The 21,029-nt window shown below is 34.2% G+C and overlaps 1 protein-coding gene across 1 annotated transcript; it reads right to left on the bottom strand.

Annotated features, from left to right (window-relative positions):
- Nucleotides 1-2,026: 2,026 nt before the first annotated feature.
- LOC112035604 (zinc finger protein GIS) lies at nt 2,027-2,782 on the bottom strand. Its single transcript, XM_024068441.2, has one exon. The coding sequence runs from the start codon at nt 2,780-2,782 to the stop codon at nt 2,027-2,029; it is 756 nt and encodes a 251-aa protein (XP_023924209.2).
- Between the last annotated feature and the right edge of the window lie 18,247 nt (nt 2,783-21,029).

Genomic DNA, 21,029 nt, shown 5'->3' on the forward strand with positions numbered 1-21,029 from the left:
TGAGAAGGGATGAATTTTTTCTTAATTGATGAAAATGCCAACGTACACATTTTTCAAGTTGCCTTTATTTTTTTTTCTTTTAAATACGTACACATTTTTTTTTCAGTTCCGTTGCTTTTCTCTTTTCTTTTTCTTTTTTTCTGGGCTGTTGCCTCTTTTTTCTTTTTCTTTTTCTTTTTTTTTTCCTGGCAGTAACATTGCCTCTTTTTTTTTTTTTTTTTGGATATTATTTTTTTTTAATAAATTTTGGTGATTTTTTTTTTTTTGGTGGTTATTTGTCACTTTTTGTTTTAATTAAGTATCATTCTTTAACAAGGGCATATGAGTAAATTTATTCAAACTTATTTTTTCCATCCTTCCACTTTTCCACTCTCAACCAAACAAAAATGAGAGAAAATAAAATCTTTTTTGTCCTCTCACTTTTCCATCTTCTCATAGTTTCTATTATTCTACTTTTCCATCCTTCCAACCAGACCAACTCTAAGCAAAGCATTTAAGAAATGACCACTCACTACATGAAAATTTGCATTGGAAAGTTATATTTATGAAAAAAAAAAAATTTGTTTAAACAACATCGTTGGCTTTTTCTTTTTCTTTTCTTTGTTGAAAAAACACATAGTTGGCTAATAGATCTGGATGAAATGAGTTTTTTTTTTTTTTTTTCAGAAAGTGAATGACTAAATATACAAAATCAAATTAAATCTTTTTTACTTTAATTTGACAAATAAAGTAAAATGTATGGGAATAAATTGAATTTTTAGCCTTAAAATAATTAACATAGTTGGTGTGTCGTGTAAGTGAAACTCTTTTGTCAAAGTTTCAAAACTACTACCTTGTTTAAAATTATACTTCCAAGAGATTCTAGATATTCAACAAAAATTTTAATATTTATTTTAATAATCTACAATCACTTTATTGTTTTAATAATCAAAGTTGGGTTGTACATGTTAGGTTTACACTATATGGCTTGATATAAGTATTACAAGTTGTATAACATAATTTGGTCAAGCGAAACTCTATTACCAAGAATTTAAAATAAAAATAAAAATAATTTAAAAAATAGTACTCCAAACTCATTTCTCAAAAGTTTTAATAAATCTAAAAGTAGTTTCATTATTTTTTTATAGTCTTCGGTCAGTTTTTCATAAAAATTGGTCTTTCTAGGCACTAGCCTAATCAATGGATAATTTTTCTTAATTAATTACAAAATAAAAAATGAAAATAGATGAAGTTTATACTTCCGACTTTGGGATGGCTTAAAGAGGATTATTGGAGATAATTCCAAGGATCATAAAAAATAAATGGAAAAAAAGCCTTAAGAAAGAATTTCACTTTCAAGCCATATTCAGCTTCATATTCTTTGAAAAGGCTGGACGGATGGTTGTATAATAGTTTTGAAGCTGTAAACAATAAATTTACAATCAGTTTCTTATTAATTTTTTAAATTTATTAAAAGGAAAAAGTAGTTGCTCATATCTTAGATATAACAATAATTGACTATCAAAAATTGAGAAAAATTTTGAATTAGCATTAGCGTCGACCAGTGTACCACTTTTCTATTGCTTGTATGACTTTTTTTTTTCTTCTTTTTTTTTCAATTCCCCCTCAATGGATTTGAATGATAAGTGAATCAAAAAATGAACTTGTTTAGTTTCCAAGGAACATTCAAATATGCCTTTATTGATTGCTTATTAAAGCATTATTGATTGTAAAATAACAAGATACATCAAAAGTTCACATTATATGAACTAATTAGAGAATGTACAAATAATACAACAGTGTGCTATAAACTTATGGTTTACATAAAACAATATTATACATTGTAGTTACCTGAGCGACAAGGAGTGAAAAAGATTTTTTTTTTGGTTTCCCACGATGTTTTCTCAAAACTTTCAACCAGAAACTAATCATTATTCGCAACAAATGAGCCCATAGCGGAATAAATTACTGGCCTAAGAAGTTTTTTTTTAGGTACTGGTAAAAAAGATTTCGATAGACAAGGAAGTACTACACCAAATCAACAATATCACAGGTTGAGGGACAAGTCAAGTCCTGGGGCTTTAAGTTGCTGATTTCTTGAAAAGCTATTTCCCTGAAAATCCCAAAGACTGGCAATTCTGTTATTAGCTACAGATCCTGTTGAGTTTGAGATTAATGAAGAGTGCTCAAAATCATCAATTGCATCCCTAAGATTCACTCCCATCATGTCTCTTGGTTGAAACCCACCTCCAGCGACCCAATAATCGTCCATGCTCAAATGGTGCACACCATATTGTGGTTTGGACCACACTTCTTTGCCATACCAAACTCCAGCATGGGGTCGAGAATGAAATGGCTTGTGAATCATAGAGCGCATATGAACCCCCAGAGCCCTATTCAAAGACTCGTGATGAAGATGAGGAAGCGTTGGCATAGGTGAATAATATCGGTTCAAGTGACAGTCTAAACTAGCCATCCTCTTCAAGAAAGCTCTCTCGTGTTTGTGGGCATTTTGGTGCCCACCTAAAGCTTGACTGTTGGAGAACTTCTTGCTGCAATATTTGCAAGGAAAATATTGCTTCTTCTCTTTCACTTCATTGAAGGGTTCAGGTCCTTCCAGAGATTTTGGAGACTTTTTATCAAAGCCATCCAACAAATTGTTTGCTACCTTTGATGCATGACCATCCACAACACTATTAGAAAGCCTTAGATCTAGTAACTGATCCAATTCAACCTCCATGGGGAGTTCTACTTCAGCCTTTCCTTGGCCATCAACATTGCTGCATGAAATTCTTTCAGACATTATTGTGATTCTCAATGAATAGGCTAATGGATGTAAATTTTTTTTGTTTTGGAAAAAAAAAGGAGGATGTGTTATTTATAGAGACCAAAGTGAATTAATGTGATCTTCCACATATAGAATAATATCTATATAGGAATATTGCATTAGTAAACATTTTATAATACTCGAGGCAAAACAAAAGCCTAGCTTGATGAGTTTTAGAGACTTTAATTTGGAATGTTTTATAAAATAAGGTTTTATTAATAATTTCTAAAATATATATATATATATATATATTTCATTATACAATTGACAACTCTGCTTCAAACTAGATGATTTTTTGAGTCTTTATTACTCGCCTGTTCCTTAAAAGGAGGTTTTATTGATAATTTAAAAAAAAATATGTCATATTACAATTTACATCTCAACTTCAGTCATATCCTCAAGATAATGTTGAATTGATAAGATTCCATAATACTATTATTAGCTAAAAAATATTTATATATGAAGATAGATTCAAGTTTTATCTAATGTTATACATTTTTTCAGCCATAAATGTTAATGGGATTCCCTAGTGGGAAATTATTGCCTAGTCTCGGACTACAAGGTCTGCATGCTGACCTTGTAGTCCCAGCCAATAGGAGTATGCCAGCACATTAAAATTTGCTTACCTCAACTGAACTGCCAACTCATCGTAATAAAGGAGACTTGTTAACGTCTGTTACCGTTTGAAAGCCAAATTTAAAATTTGCATATTTGAGTTGGCAGGTCATGAAGCAACACATGGGCCCACATCAATAAAATAAGTGATATAATAGTAGGATTCACAACTTAATGGATTAAAAGCCATAAAGACAAGAATACAAAGCAAAGGCAAAAGACAAGCGACGGAGAACACTAAAGGCTTTCTCCATTTTCTCCCTTTTCTCTTCTCTTCAGCTCACTTTCTTTATTCAATTTCTCCATTTTTTCTTCAACTTCTCCAAACTTTAAAATCTTTGTTTCTACCATACTTTTCTGTGGGACAAAACATGGTCGAATTTCCATGGTCGCATTAGCCACTGAGTCCCACACCACCACCACTGGCTGTGCTTGCCCATGTGACCTTCGATCTTAAGGCTTTCTCATCTCTCTCTCTAGCCCAAATGTGGCTGATTTATATTTGACGTGATTTTAATGTTGTTTTTGAAATGCACAGAAGATGTTTGTGAAAATACCTGTTAAAAACTTTGGTTCCAATGCTTTGTGCTTTACAGCTTTGCCTTGATCTAATGTGTTATTTTAGATGGTGGTAGTTGTTTTGCTTATTTTTCTGCCAGTTGGTGTGTAACTAAACTATATTCATATTTTCTTAAATTTTATGGTTTATTATGTTAGAGAGGATTATTTTAAATTTTTAATAAATTCGGAATATTTCAATCAATGCTAAAAATGTTGCTTTTGATCTTATGTTGGTTCAGTTTCATGGTTGAGTAAGAGGACTACTGAAAGTGTGGATGAATTGTAGTTTGGTGATTGTGATATGCAACAACAATTCTGCCAACTGTAGAGCCTACAGCCCAAAATTAAAAATTGATTTTTTTTTTTTTTTTTGTGATGGAGGACTTGGAGGCCACTAATACTGTCTTGTAAGAGTATAGTTAGAGAGGCTGGGTCTGAATGCTTTGTTGTGCCAAGGGTCAAGTTTGGTTCAGGACAATCTGGGTAATAGTTAGTGGCATACCAATGTTTCAGTTTTCATGCATTCTATGTTTTCTAAGTAGTCAGTGTTAAGCCCCAAAGCTCTTTGATAGTGCTTTGCTTAGTTCAATCACGTGTTTCATATATTCACTTACAACCTCCCTGAAAAATAAGACACAAATAAAGTGAATAGCTTTGCAGGCTAGAGTGCGAGCTAAAGTTAAAAATTGAACTTAATAAAAATTGAATCTCCTCAAGCCAAGCCATCTGTGTGTCAAACTGAATAGCTTTGCAAGCTAGAGTGTGGGCAACCTAGTTTGCCTCCCTCTTTGTGTGATGGAATTCACAGCTTAATAGACACAATGGTCTCATCAACTAATAGACACAATGGTCTCATCAACTAAAATTAAACCGATCAATATAGATTCATCAACACTGGCATAATATTAAGTTGGTCATTAAATTGCCTCATGAGTACACAATGGCTCTGAAAAATATCAACACAAAATATAGTTTATAATCTGGTTGCTTGGAATTATAAATCAATGAGTTCATTTGGGAAGTAGATGAATTCTATAAGGAATAAAATATAAGAACACATTATATCAAAATAAAGCTTTGTACATATAGCTTCACATAGTATCGAATGAATGAATTGTGTCAATTTACCTGACTAAGTTGAGCTACAACATCGGTACCTTGCAACATAGATGTAAATGGTACATTTACATAGCTCATGTCCTAGATAGAAAATATCTCGTAATTAGGTATCAAGTATAGCAATCAGATTATGACTATACATTATATATATATATATATATACACACACACTTGAGAATGCATTGTCCAAGGCGAGTAAGATTGACCATATAAGTTAGCACTTGTAAAGCCTGTATAAGAATAGGGATTAAGTGGTTGACAGACTGGAGTATTGTATGCGCCACCAAATGAGACATTTGAATGTTTTTCAACTACTTGTTGTTTTCTTTTTCCTATGAAATTGTACATAAAAAAATCACATACAAAATCAAAATTTAATATACAAAAAATATTTAGTAATGATAAAAATGTTAAATTGTATATTTAGTTTTTAACAAAATACTCACTTGAAGAAATGCATCTTTAAATGTGTTTGCCTTGCGCTTTTCTAAGTGCCCTTTAAGTCTAGTATTTCTTTAACCTTTTGATCTCACACATGGGGGATTTAACATTGACATCTCATTTGGCAAGCAAGGCATTTCATCAGTGGTGTCGCATTGTATGGCTTCATTCTCTTCCATATTTGCATCTGCACGAAACTTAACCCTTGATAACTCCCTTTCAATTTTTTTCATCAAGTTCCAATAGCAATTTTTGGCAAATTCTCTTAAGGCTATCCTCCCCTTGACTTTTAGATATGATTGTATTAGCTATTGGCATCATACTATTACGCCATACTATCTTTGCCTCTTTATCATTACTAAGTGAATGATTGTCTTGTTCGTAAGTCATCATCCCCTTCTTAGCCTCTTTTGTCCAACGTTTCAAAATGTATTGACTTGGAATTCTAGTTAAATTTTTTTATACTAAAAGCCCACAATGCATGACAACAAAGAATCCCCAATAACTTAAATTGCTTACAAGAACAAGAAATATTGTTATTGAGACGATCAAACCGAACAATGCGTACTCTTTCACTATTTTCTTCTTTGACCTTTGTGAGTGTGCCTTTTTCTTTAGCACACCAGCTCAAGGATCTTGGGCCAAGGAATTATAATTTAGTGGACAGGGTTTGGTTTACCGCAGCTAAAGGGCTGTTTCAGAACCAAGTGGTGCACAGGGCAAGTTTCCTACAACACAAATAAACTAACAAACGAGAATATCCGTATTGAATGACAACGAAAACAACAAAGAAAATGCAAAATAATCAAGAAATACGGAAAATAGTGGTTAAGGATCCCCGGATTAATGAGAGGTACTTTGTTAATTTTCTTTGATCATAATTATAATGTGCTCACTAAGATGTGATACAAGGTTCAAATAAGCTAAAAAATTACAGACTTAGTCGGCTATTTAAGCCTCCAAGACTTGCAAAGTTTGAATCCTTTTGAATCCGAGTATGTACTATAGTGGTTGTTCTTGGGGATACCGGGAAATATTCCTCTGTTTTTCTTGAGTTTTACAGAGTTATCTTAACGATTCTCTTATGATTTTCCTATTACTAAGTGCTTTCAACGTTGGTTGTTTCTTCTTTTTATAGCGTGACCCTAGGGCTTTGGGGTACTAGTGATTTCTCTATTTTTCCCCCTAGGCACTAGAGCTTGTTTTGTGCCTATCACTTAGAAGGCTAAGCCTTTCCTTGTTTCTCATAATCTCCTCCTTTCAGTGCTGTTTCTTTGAAAGTCCATGGCTGACTTTCCCTTCCAATGTGTACTTAGAAAGTTGTTCTCAATTTCACGTTCCTCAAAACTTCCTACTTTTTTTTAGACCTAGCTTTTGGCCGTCATCCCTTTAGTCATTTTTTCTCAAGTGAGCGGAATCCTTTTCTGCTGGGTCAAAAGTTTCCTTCCAGCCACTTCCACTTATAGTTTTCTCGTTCTGGCTTCCTTGGGATACCGATCCTTTGTTCATGAATGGTTGCTTTATACATTCTGATTCCTTACTGCATCACTGGGCATTTGAGCGGGACTCATCTATCCTTCGTTCTTTGTGCTCTTTGGTGCTTTCCTTTGAGTCGTTTCAATCCTATTTAGGCTGTGTTGATTTTTTTTTTTTTTTTTTTTTTTTTTTTTTTTAACTTGCTGATCTTGGCCGGCTGGGCCTTTCCTTTACTTTATGGGTTTTAATATACTATTCCTCCATGGGTTTTTGGATCCCACTTCTTTGGGCTCCTCATCCTTTTTTTCTTTTTTTCTTTCTCTCTTCATTACTTGAGCCCAACTCTTTTATTTCTCTATTTTTTATTTCTCATGGGGTTAATCCAATGTGTTATCTCTTTGGGCCTTGGGCTTTGATTTTTGAACCTCAAAAACACCAATTGTATCTTGGCAATCAACTTGATCCCAAACCATTGCATGACTATTAAGAAATTGATTTTCAAATAAATTGAATATCTTACAGGTGTAAACTTGAGCTGCATGACCCAAAATGCCACTCTTCTTAACTGCTTTTTGTGGGGCACCTTGCTTGCATCGAAAATCTTCATCCAACTTCGATGAATGCATACCTGCCAATACATTTTCATATTCAATTACAAACTTAGTGAGGCTAATTGATTTATTTGCTATACCATTCAAAACATGGTTCATGCTCTCACTCCTCGAGGAAGATTTAAATTCAACTGTGAAAAAATCCTTAGTGAATGCAGTGCTCCACTTATGTCGAATTTTGTACATCATAGTAAGCCAATGATGATTCTCAATATCAAATTTTTTTGTAATTTGATCCCATGTCTGTTGAAATTCCAATTCTGAATCACAATATTTTTGGCACTTGTAGAACAAGTACATAAACTCTAAGTTAGAGTTTAAGTCTCCTAAGCGAGAAGGAGCATTTTTTGAAATATGCCACAAACATAGCCGATGATGTGTATTTGGAAAAACTTCCCCAATGGCATTTGACATAGCTTAATTCTGGTTAGTGAAAATTGTTATAGGTGATCGATTCCCCATTAAGTCTAAGAATGACTTAAACAACCATTTAAATGAATCAGTGGTCTCATCCAAAAGGAAAGCACATCCAAACATCACATTTTGCCAATAGTGATTAACACCTACAAATGAAAATCCTTTCGTCGCTATAAAGAAGAATTAGCAACGAAAAAAATTCATCACTAAAAATAATAATAGTTTTGCACTTATATGTTTTTAGTGACGAAATCACAATTTGTCACCGAAAGTATGATTTAGCAACAAAATATAAATTTCGTCTCTAAAAATCTTAAGAAAGCCTGAGTCTTTAGTGATGAAACTGAAATTCGTCGCTAAAAACTTAAAAGCCTAATTTCAATACAATACCCAGCTAACCACAAAACATTTCAACCCAAGCATTTAGGTCAAAAAAAAAAAAAAAAAAAACCAAGCTAGACCAAAAAACCCATCGTCGCCGATAAGCTTCGTTGAGCCAACCGTCGCCGATGAAGCTCAACGGCGACGCTTTAGCTCGCCGATGAAGCTTAACAGCGATGATCAGCGAGCCAATGAACCTCAACGACGACGATCGGCGAGCCAATGAAGCTCAACGGCGACGATCGGCTAGCTGAGCACTTAATGGCGACGCAATCCGCAAGCTGAGCGCTCAACGGCGCCGCGATTGGTGAGCTGAGCATCACGATCGGCAAGCTGAGCTTCGCAATCAGCGAGCTGAGATGAAGCTCAATGGTGACGCTTCAGCTCACCGATCGCGACGCTCAACTCGCCATTGGCGATGATTCAAGTCACCGATCGTTGGCGATGCTTCAACTCGCCAGCGATGTTCAGTTCGCGACGCTTTTGGTGACCCTTTGCCTTCCACCCAGCTGAGTACTCTTGATCTCCCATCTCTCCAGAAAAAATACTTGAACTGTGTAAAAATACATGGGATCTTCTGCATGCTTAGACTTAAAATGATTCAATAAGCTTTGAGCATCTCCAGCACTAATCATTGTCATCTTTTGCATATTCACATGATTATAACAATCTCTTTTGGTAAAGCCTACATTTTCACTCCCTCCAACTTCTTTTGTTAGATATGAATAAGCATTCTTTGTACTTATACCTGCATTCACCATGGTATCAATTACATCTGCTTTAGGTTTTGAAATACGACGACCAAATCTTAACAAATGCATCTCTGATTGTAGTGCAAGTTCATGATTATGCTCTGGATTAAATGCACTAACCCTCCAAACACCATTTTCAACCGTGAAATGAATAAATGCTTTACAACCAGTTCTAGTCTCTAGTCTCTTCAAATATTTCTCTTTACAAAAATCTTCATCTAGTTTAAAACCCTCCTTAGAACATAGAAATTCACGTTGCTTTATGTTCTCCATCCCATAATAATATCTAGGCTTTGCTTTTCGAATACTAAAACCCATTTGCAATGCATAATCGTTATATAAAAGCATATGCTTCATCTGCATTATGGACCACCTTATTCAACAAATTTTCATCATTATTTTCTAGCCTTGCTACAAACATGCAGTCCCCTTCAATTTCTTCAATATCTCTTGGTTTGCAAATAACTACAACAATTTTTATGACAAATATAAATATTAGAAACAAAATACTAAGAAAATTACAATACAATAATTATATAATGTTTCTATATATATTTTTTTTAATCGATATGCACATTGTTTACAATTTTGTATGTCTTCTTAAATGAATATGGTACACTTAATCACAAAACTATAATGTTTCGGCACAATAACAACAACAATGTTTTAATACCAATTTTTTAAATATTTTTTAATAATTTATTTTTTGGGGATTGACTATGGATAACAACAACACTAACAACAATATTTTAGTCTTAAATTTTTTGGGTTGATTATGGATACTCAATAAAAAAAATATTATAATAACAAAAAATTAACAATAAATACAGTAAAAAACAAAAATAAATAAATCATTTATATATGAAAAAAAGAAGCAAAATCTTTATGATATTTTTCTTTGGCTAGACTATAAAATTCATATCATGTAAATACAACAAATTCAACACATTGTTATATAGTTTTATTTGAAAGCAAGTATGTCACCACAAATTATTAAACATTCTTACAAAACATAAATTAAATCAAAACAATACAAGACAAAATATACGTTTATCACTTTCCTCCAAGTCCATTTCTACCATGCTTTTACTTGAAACCAAATAAAACAGTATTCTAGTTTGTTCTCTCCACTGTTTGTCTTTTGCCTTTGCTTTGTTTTGTTGTCTTTATAGCTTTTAAGCCATTAAGTTGAGAACCCTGCTACTATATCACTTATTTTATTGATGTGGGTCCACTGAACAGGAAATTCATGCAACTGTTAAGGTGCGTTCTTCCAACCTTACCTGGCTCTTATCTGCTATTTATGCTAGTCCTAGGTTGGCTGAAAGAAGAATTTTATGGGATAATTTAAAAACTGTGGCCCATCTCCATAATTTTCCTTGGTTGATGTTAGGGGACTTTAATGAGGTTCTTTGTGGTGATGATAAATTTGGTGGTAATCATGTTAATTTGAACAGAGCTCTAGAATTTAAGGATTGTTTAGATGAGTGTAATATGGTGGATTTGGGTTTTGCAAGTCCTAAGTTCACGTGGACAAACCGCAAGCCTATCTCAAGTCTGATTTTAGAAAGGATAGACAGGTGTTTTGCCAATCTGGTGTGGCGCACTCTTTATCCAGAAGCCTTGGTGACTCACCTCCCTAGGGCTTTCTCGGGTCATTGTCCAGTTTTGATTGAGCTGTTTAGAGTTAGTGTGAATCAACGGAATAAACCCTTTCGTTTCCAAACCATGTGGTTATTCCATCAAGATTTTTCGCGGGTTGTTCAGCAAGCTTGGACTGATAGAGTCCTACAGGAAGCTATTTTAGAGTTTGTTAACAGAGCAAAACAATGGAATGTTGAGGTGTTCGGGAATCTTTTTGCTAAAAAGAGAAGATTATTAGCTAGACTGCATGGGGCACAAAAAGCTCTAGCTAACAATCCTAATGAATTCCTTTTGGAGTTGGAGCAGCAGTTGATTTCAGATTCCTCTCTTGTACTCTTGCAGGAAGAGGAGTATTGGGCCTTAAAGTCTAGACTTAATACTGCCACCTTTGGGGACCGTAATACGTCCTTCTTTCATGTCTCTACGATTGTTAGGAGACATAGGAATAAAATTAGCTGCCTTAAAGATACGGAGGGCAATTGGTTGACTGAGGAGGTTGAAATAAAAGACTACATTAGAAATAGCTATAAGAAATTATATATGACTGAACTGAATGTGTCCTCCATGACCTCAAATGTTTCAGCTTTCTCTTGCTGTTTTCTAGAGGAGGAGGATAGAGCTAGAATTGATGGTGGTGTGACTGAGGAGGAGATTAGGGCTGGTTTATGGGCTCTTAAGCCCTTTAAGGCACCAGGACCCGACGGATTGCATGCAAGCTTCTACTAACGTTTTTGGTTGGTGGTTAAAAATTCCATATGCAATGAGGTGAAGGGGATTTTTGATAACGGTTGTGTGCCGAGTTACCTCAATGAAACCTTGATTACTTTGATCCCCAAATGTCAAAATCCTGAAGCCCTGAGTAACTATAGACCCATTAGCTTATTATGTAACTCGGTGTATAAGATTGTGACCAAGATCTTGGTGGCTCGAATTAGGCCGCTGCTTAACAGATTGATATTGCCTGTGCAAACTGCGTTTGTTCCTGGTAGAAAAGGCACAGACAATGTTCTGATTACTCAAGAATTGTTTCATGCCTTGGACAATAAGAAAGGAAAAATGGGTTTTATGGCTGTGAAATTAGATTTGGAAAAGGCATATGACCGATTAGTGTGGAGTTTTATCTATAGAGTGCTCCAAGCTTTCCATTTTCCTCCTAAAATCACCAAGATTATTATGAGCTGTATTACGTCTGTCAATACCTCTATTTTGGTTAATGGAGGTGCCTTAGAGCGTTTTGAGCCATCCAGGGGGATAAGGCAAGGGGACCCTTTGTCCCCATATATTTTTATTCTTTGTATGGAGCATTTGGGGCACCTCATTGAGCAGAAATGTGTGAATGGAGACTGGGTACCTCTAAAGGCTTCTAAGGATAATTTGGGTTTTTCCCATCTCCTTTTTGCGGATGACATAATCCTTTTTAGCAAAGCGGATGCACGTGGGTGTGAAGCAATTTTAGATGTGCTTGGAAAATTTTGTGGAGAATCTGGCCAAAAAATCAGTCTTGATAAGTCTATAATTTATTTTTCTCCTAATGTGAGAAATGAGTTGAAGGAGGAAATTAGTGAAAGATTAGGTATTAGGGAGACTAATAATATAGGGAAATACCTTGGGTTTCCCCTTAAGCGTCGAGGGGTCCCTAGAAATCCCTATAACTTCATTGTGGAGAGAGTTATGAATAAGCTTGCGGGATGGAAGGCAAAGTATCTCTCCTTTGCAGGGCGGGCTGTACTTATTAAGTCAGTCATGTCAGCCATTCCAAATCATGTAATGCAAGGGGCTGTGTTACTTGTGCATGTTTGTGAAAAATTGGATAAAATCAATCGTGATTTTTTATGGGGGTCCACGAATGAACGAAGGAAGATGCACATGGTGGGTTGGAGTAAGATAGTGAAATCCAAAGAGGAAGGGGGTTTGGGAATTCAAGAGGCTAGAGCTAAAAACATTGCCTTATTATCCAAGTTGAATTGGAGAATGTATCATGAGCAGGATGCTTTGTGGGCAAATGTTATGTTAAAAAAATATTGCGCCAACTCAAGAATAAGGTCGAGAGATCCTGAAAAACTTCCATCTTCCCCTAATTGGAAAGCCATCAGCTTGGGTTTCCTTGTTTTTAAAAAAGGTATAGTTTGGGGGATTGGTAATGGTGCTGGGGTGAATGTGTGGATGGATAACTGGGTTATTGGTGACTCTTTACGGACGATGATTGAAGGTCCTCTTAGGCAGGAAGAGCTAAATCTGAAGGTATCGGATCTGTGCTGCTCTCAAGAATGGAAATGGGATTTAATTTCCTTTGACTTACCCCAGTCCATTAAAGAGAAAATTAAGGCTATCCCAATCCAAATGTATGGGAGTGGGAGGGACACGGTGATGTGGAAGTTCTCCAAAAATGGAGATTTCAATACAAATTCAGCCTATAGACTAGCAATTTAAGGAGAAGAGTCTTGAGATTTGGTTAAAGACCAATTGTTTAAGCGAAGTAAAGCATAAAGGTATTACTCCTTGGTGCACGTTATTTCTATTCACTCTTTGGTCTTTGTGGAAGAATAGGAACCATGTTGTGTTTGAAAACTCTGTCGTAAACCCAACACTTGATAAGACGAGTCTGAGTCAAGCCAAGGAATATTATTATTGTGTGAGTAAGGCAAAACAAATAGCACCTAAGATTTCCATTCCAGTCAGATGGACTAAGCCTCTTCCGGGTTGGTTTAAGCTCAACACAGATGGAGCGTCACTAGGAAACCCAGGTAAGGCAGGCGGTGGAAGGCTGATTAGAGATAGTGAAGGGAAATGGGTTAGGGGATTTTCAAGGTCTATTGGGCATGCAACAAGTGTAATGGCTGAGCTATGGGCTTTAAGGGATGGCTTAAAGCTTACTGTTTAGTTGGGTATTGGGTACTTGGAAGTGGAGCTAGATGCCAAGGATATTGTTGAAATGTTAAAAAATAGTGACAGTATTAAAAGTGCTAATATAAAATGTTCTTCATTACTGTCTGGTTGCAGATTCTGCATAGCAAGAGTCACTCAAGTCCAGGTAGCTCGTGTATATAGAGAAATGAACCGGTGTGCTAACTTTTTGGCAAAGAAAGGATGCTGCTTGAGGGAGGATTTTGTTATGTTTGAAACTTCCCCCTCAGATGAATTAGATAAACTACTTGTAGCTGATGTTAATGAATTGTACTGTTATAGGCGAATAGCCACTACTTTGGCCTCTGTGGTCAGCTTGTAATTTTTCTTTTGTTGTTAATATAACTTGCCTTTTAACCAAAAAAAAAAAAAATGCAAATTTTAAATTTGGCTTTCAAATGGTAATAGACATTAACAAATCTTCTCCTTTATTACGATGAGTTGGCAGTTCAGCTGAGGTAAGCAAATTTTAATGTGCTGGCATGCTCTATTGGCTGGGACTACAAGGTTAGCATGCCAACCTTGTAGTTTGGGACTAGGCAATAATTTCCCTTCACTAGTTATCCACTATTGCTTACCATGTCACCAATTTATTAATTATACCTTTATGGCTTTATCTCTTTTATATCTTTATCTCTTTTATCTAAAATTTCACACCTCTAAAAATTAGTTATTATTGGGAGTAAGACTCGAGGTTTAAGTTTTCAAAAGAGAGTTTCACACATATATACATTTAGATTAGGTCAGAGTAGAATTACTATCTTGTATTTTTTTTTTTTTTTTTAAGTTATTATTTGTTACTTGCCTCCATCCTGTTCTGCAGAGACCCTTTGTTCGGCAGATTTGGATCCCATCAATTTCACTGTGAAATAGAGAAGGTTCATCTCATGACTAGGATCTAGTAAACATATATTAATTCGATACAATATGCCACCTCATTTAAAATGTCTAGGATGTGCCATCTCACTTAAAATGCCAAACTTAACGGTGTTTAAACTTTTAAGCATAACTGTGAAAGAAAAATAAAGATGAAGGAATGTGCTACATGAAGACAATTAAAGATCTATCATCTCCCAATATTTTGAAGCTTCAAATTGTTGAGGAACCTATTGTGAAGGCAATTTCTACAACCCTGAATCGATCACTGATATTTACTTGCTCTTAATTCCTACTTCCGTATGTTTCATCGATATGGACTCAATTCCATCTCAATCTCATATATATGATACATAATTAGTACATATTAATAAATAAATAAATAAATAAATAAGTCAAAACAGTAAATTGGTAGAAAAGATAAGACATAATTTAGTCAATTTAATTGGTGTTATGTTACTATAGTTCAAAAGAAATGTGAGTTTTAAAAGACATTGTTAAAAGTTATTTTGAAAATATCGTGATATTTTGTAAAGAATAAGATTTTATGGGAAATAGTGATTTTTTTTTTTTTTTAGTTTTTAATAAAAAGTGTTTTTTGAAGGGAATATGGGGTTTAATGGGAGAAATATTTTAGGAAAAATATTTTTATTGAAAAATAAATCTCTTGTGTCTTGAAAAATCATTTTTCATTTTTAAGAAAATATTTTCCAATGAAAGACCTCGTAACATTTTCTTATGAGAAAAGTTCTGGGGATTCTAATAACGTGGAAAACCTTGTAGAAATCTTCTTCTTTTTTTTGGGGTAAACATGGAATAACATTCAACTAAATAAACAGAAACAAAAAAACTCAGGACAGCGCCTGGAGGAATACAGCCCATTGAAATCAGAAGTGAAAGCAAAACCCAAGTCCACGAGATAGTATATCATGTTTCGGATGTATATGTCATCTCTCTCACAGCAGTTGGGTCCTACACAATTGTAGGATCCAGCTGCTGTGAGAGAGATGACATATACACCCAAAACATAATATAATTTTTCCAAGTCCACAGGCTGACTTTGGAACAGCAAAAAGTCTTGATCTTGGTGAGACCCATCTTGGCAATGTAGAAATCATTTTCTTATAAGAAAAGTTCAGTAGATTTTATGAGAGAGCATTTTTGGGATGAAAATTTATGGGGGTTTTTTTTTTTTTTTTTTTTTTTTTATGTTAGTTCCTTTGGAAAACACTTTTTAAGTGAATCTTATCGGTTTTGGTGAAAATTTATTTGGAGATGAAAAATCCAATGAGTTGATGAAACCCACACATAATTAAGCAACATGCAACGATGTCATCATCAACTGGTATATTTAAGCATGTAATCACCATTTATTTTACTTAAGCATCATCATAATTTCACCATTATCTATATGGTTGATTAGCACTTAAGCATGCTAGTAGAGGTGGACACAGCCTTTTTGCCCAGATTGTCTAGTTTTTCAATTTTTAGGTCCCTATTTTGTGCACATGGTTGGAGACCTTACAGTCCTTACCGAGTTCCGATTTTTGTATTATTTTTATCGTTGGAAAGGTCTCGCAGCGTACCGTAATAAAAGTTATTAACCTCTGAAATTGGTTGGTTCAAGTGAGATTGCTCATTAAAGTTGATTTTTATCAATCTTGTGGGACCAATATCTTACTATTTGAATTTGATATTGTGATGCCGTTTTTTTCCAGGACATAGATAATCACTTTTACTTTGAAAATGTACTAGCCTTTTGGGTCCAATTTTCACGAGCAATGAGAAATTCGGGCACAAAGAGAGAGCACCCCAAGTGAGTTTTTGTGGGTTTCACATAATTTGTCCAATTTTTGTGTCGTTACTTTTTACATCCTTTTTGACCTCCATTTGATTCAAGAAAGGTATTGCTGAAAAGACCATGGCCTCTACTGTCTAAACCAGGGGCGGAGGCAAGGGGGAGCGAGAGGGGGCATGTGCCCCCCCTGACCTCCAAAAAAAAAATCTAGAGTAGCAACCTAAATATTACGTTATCAAATATTTTCACCTTGACACAAACGTTCCAAACAAAACAAAACCCATACTGTTTTGGAACACTATTTTGTCTTTTTCCAAACAAAACAAAGTTTTGTGGGTCCTACTTAAAACCCATTTTGTTTTTCCTTGCCACATGTTCTCAAGCACTGGAAATTCTTTTTCCTGGAGTGCTTTTCTTAGGGCAATTTGTACCACAAATAAGATATTCCCATGTAATCATAATAAAAAAAATATATTTAGGTTATTGTATATCAAAATAAAACCTTAGCGGTCCTTAATCTTTTTCTCTTCTACTTTAACTTTTTTATAATTTCAATTTTGAAACACTTTATTTTAACTATAGAACCAATTTTAACTACTTACTACTTAAAGATTAGAGTAAAAAATACTGAATTTTGCATAAATAAAAATACAACTTTATAATTCCTTTATATTGATTTATTTTCTCAATTTATTTTAAGGAATCAAATTACATATTTAAATTCTATATATTTAGAATAATCTCTTAATATGATTGTTATTAACTATGATTTTTTTTTTGTTTTATTTATTTTAATAATATGAAATATATACTTATAATCAATTGAGATTATGGAGAAGCCAAATTATAATAATGATTTAGATTCAAATTCTAAACAAACTCATATCGAGGTGTATTTTACTAATCTTCCAATTGAACAAATTAAATTATGTATGAAAAAATAAATTAGAGTTTATATTATATTAGATTTTGTACGACAATTGCATTAATAGTATATAATTCTATATCTATTTTGTTATTAACATTGATTAATAATATTTAGATTAATTTTACTTTTAATTTTGTCTTTTAATTTTGCCCCCCCTAAACTGAAATCCTAGCTCCGCTACTGTTACACGGTAATGACAACGGTGGCGTGAGGGAGTAGACGATATATATATATATATATATATAAGGAGTGCTGTTTTGCATGTAAGAGAGTTAGATTACGCAGATTTACAAAGGAAATTTTTTTTCCTCGCATATTACTGATTATGGAAATTTCTTTAAATGATTTGTATCTGAGGGCAAATGGACCAGATTTTTGGGTCTTTGTATAATTTTTTTTTAACATTTCTAAAAAGTAGTATTTTTTTTTCTTCTCAAAACCTAGGGGGCCTGGTAAGCATATTTATTTATAATTGATGATATTTTAACATTGTTATTCAGAAATTTAAAATGTGCTTCCCTCCCCATAAACATTGTTATTCAAATCCATAAACATCAACTTTAAAATAACAAAGAAAGCATTTTTTTTTCGCATTATTGCTTTTACTCTTATTGAAGGACACAATTATCCTAAAATTCGAATATTTTTCAAGTTCTTTTCAAATCCATGCACATATCAAAATTTGAATAAACATAGAAAACATTTTTATTATTAAATGTTGGAAAGGCTATATCTATATTTTATTGATTTATTTTAATTTTCTAATTTTTTAAGGTTATTTAATTGAATGAAATAATTAAATTGATGTGACATGATTTTATTAGACCAACTTGGACATGCAACAAATTTAGGTGGCACATAACAGCCATATCAAACCCTAAATTTAGATTGTAATAATCGAAGTAAAGCATTTGTCACATCGGTACTTAATCCCCAAAAGGACTAATTAAGTTACATTTTGGGCTCCTCGTAATCACTTATAAACTCAATATCTACCTAGTAAATACCTAATGTGAAACTCACCAAATGCTGGCACAAAACACACTTAAACAATCAAATCCAAACAATTCAGGATATCACATAGACAGGAGGGATTTTTTCCAAGCACTATCTAATGTTAGGAGAATAAATCAAAATTTTTAAACTTTAGAGGGTAAAATCAAAATTAGTCCAAACTTTAAGAGCGCATTTTGTAATTTAATCTTTAAAAAATCAAATCAAATCAAATTTGACTGCTATAATTGTGATCAGTGTAACAAATTGGCGGGTGCAATAGTTATATGTTAAAAAATTATTTAGTTTTTATGGGTTTTTAAATAGAATTGATGGTCAGTTGCCAATTAACCAAGTTTGACCGATCAATCCAATTCAATGCACCCTATGATAAATTTATTAGTGGGCGTGCATGGGATAGTTTGTGTTGAGTTCAAATCTTCTGTCTCAACTTATATGCCCCACTCTATACCCCACTAAACAAATCAAGCTGTCAAAGATTGCAATAGTAGCAACAGTTAGATTCAGAGCAGGAGTCAAACTTAGAACACAAAAGCAACGACTTGTAGTTTGTGTAATTCCCTGTATATAAACTGTAGGTAGTTTTAGCTCTATTTGTATATAGCCTTTTAGTGTTGCACATCAGAGAGCATGTGAGTTTTTAGTTTAGTGTTAAATGAGTTTTGTTAATCTGTTGATTTGTTAAGTTAGTTACTGATGCTCTATTTTGTATATAAAGAGCACAGCAGTGTAAATCATTCATTACGTGAATAAGTTTTTCATTTCAACAAACTGTTATACGGTATCAGAGCGTGGTTCTCTCAAGTTCTAGAGTCTCGTTCTAGAAAATCCCCAAATTCTAGGTTTTCGTTCTTGAAAGCTTGGAGTTACTTCAATGGCATCCACAGCTTCTGCATCAGATTCTTCTTCTACTTTGATTGAACGTGATCCAGAATTGGTAGAGGATATCCGTAATCCTTTGTATCTTCATCATGCTGAAAGTCTTGGAGCTATGCTTGTATCAGAGGTCTTGATTGTTGAAAATTACCATGCTTGGGTTCAATCTATGAAGAAGGCTTTAATTGCAAAGAATAAGTTTGGTTTTGTTGATGGCACAATCACTTTATCTTCTCCACTGATCAAAACACCAGTAGTAGTTGATGCTTGGATTCGTTATGATAACATGGTTGGTTCATGGTTGATGAAAGCTGTTTCACCTTAGATCAGAGTAAGCATCACTTATAGAGACACGGCATTGCAGATTTGGAATGATCTCAGAGATACACATGCGCAAGGAAATGGACCTAGGGTTTTTGAGTTTCAGAAGGATATTGCATCAATCAATCAAGGTAATTCTTCAATCACTGCTTATTTCACTCAATTGAAGTTGTATTGGGATCAACTTAAGAAATTTAGGCCTGCCCTAACCTGTTCTTGTGGAAAGTGTACTTGTAATCTTTCACAAAGAATTGAAAGTGTTCACTTTCAAGATTCAGTGATGCAATTATTAATGGGACTTAATGACTTATACTCTCAAATCAAAGGTCAAATTTTGTTAATGGAACCACTTCCATCCATTAACAAAGTCTACTCTTTGTTGATTCAAGAAGAAAGGCAGAGGCGTGTGGGAAGTTCTAATACTTACATTGAGTCCACTGCTCTTGCTATGAAGGGTTCCAATTCTAATTCTTTTTTTTTTTTTTTTCTGGGGGCAAGAATTCTAAGGGCAAGGATAGGCTTGTCTACACTCATTGTAGGAAACTTGGTCATACTGTGGAGAAGTGCTTCAAACTGCATGGATTCCCTCTTGGATTCAAGCCTAAAGGAAAGACTTCAATGGTGAATCAAGTGAGTGTTCAAGAAGATCTTGCAGAGAACAATCCATCAATCACTGATGTTAATCAATTTCCTTTCACTAAGGAACAATGTCAGTAGTTCTTGGCTATGTTGGGCAATCAGATGCAAGCTGCTTAATTTAATATAGGAAATAAGGAGGTCCATATGGCTGGTAATGTGATCAAGTCTCATTCAGACTCTCAAGCAGCACACCAAGCAAGTGTTTCCCAATCTGACTATGTTTTCAATATGTCAGGTATGACTTTTTTTGAAGGCATTACTTTGAGGCATTCTGTTTTCTCTGCTCAAGTAGTGAATAGGACAGTCTTTAATGGAGATACTTGGGTTATTGACACTAGGGCAATTGACCACATTGTGCATTCTATTAATTTGTTTACTAATTTTACTGCCATTAGCACTAATGTTGAGCTTCCAAATGGTGAAACAGTTATGGTAACCCATATAGGTTCTATTTCCCTTTCAACCACTTTAGTTCTTCATAATGTCCTTTGTGCCCCTTCTTTCTCTTTTAACCTTTTGTTATTCAGTTAACTTACACAATCTTCTTCCTGTTGTCTTATTTTCTTAGCAAATCTTTGTTTCATACAGGACCTTATTTGTTAGAGGACGATTAGTGTGGGTGAAGTTCATAACGGATTGTATTTGCTGCAGCAAAACCCTTTAGATGCTTGTACCTCTCCAATCAACTCTGGTTCATCTTTTCAATCTCTCTTCAATTCTGTTTTCAAGTCTATTCTAAATAAATCACAATCTCTTGTAATCAATAATATTATTGTACCTTCTTCTTTATGGCATCTCAGATTAGGACATCCCTCTGATGCTAAACTTTCTTCCTTAAAGAATGTACTTT

The sequence above is a fragment of the Quercus suber genome, unplaced genomic scaffold, assembly GCF_002906115.3.
Source record: "Quercus suber isolate HL8 unplaced genomic scaffold, Cork oak 2.0 scaffold_471, whole genome shotgun sequence".
NCBI lineage: Eukaryota > Viridiplantae > Streptophyta > Magnoliopsida > Fagales > Fagaceae > Quercus > Quercus suber.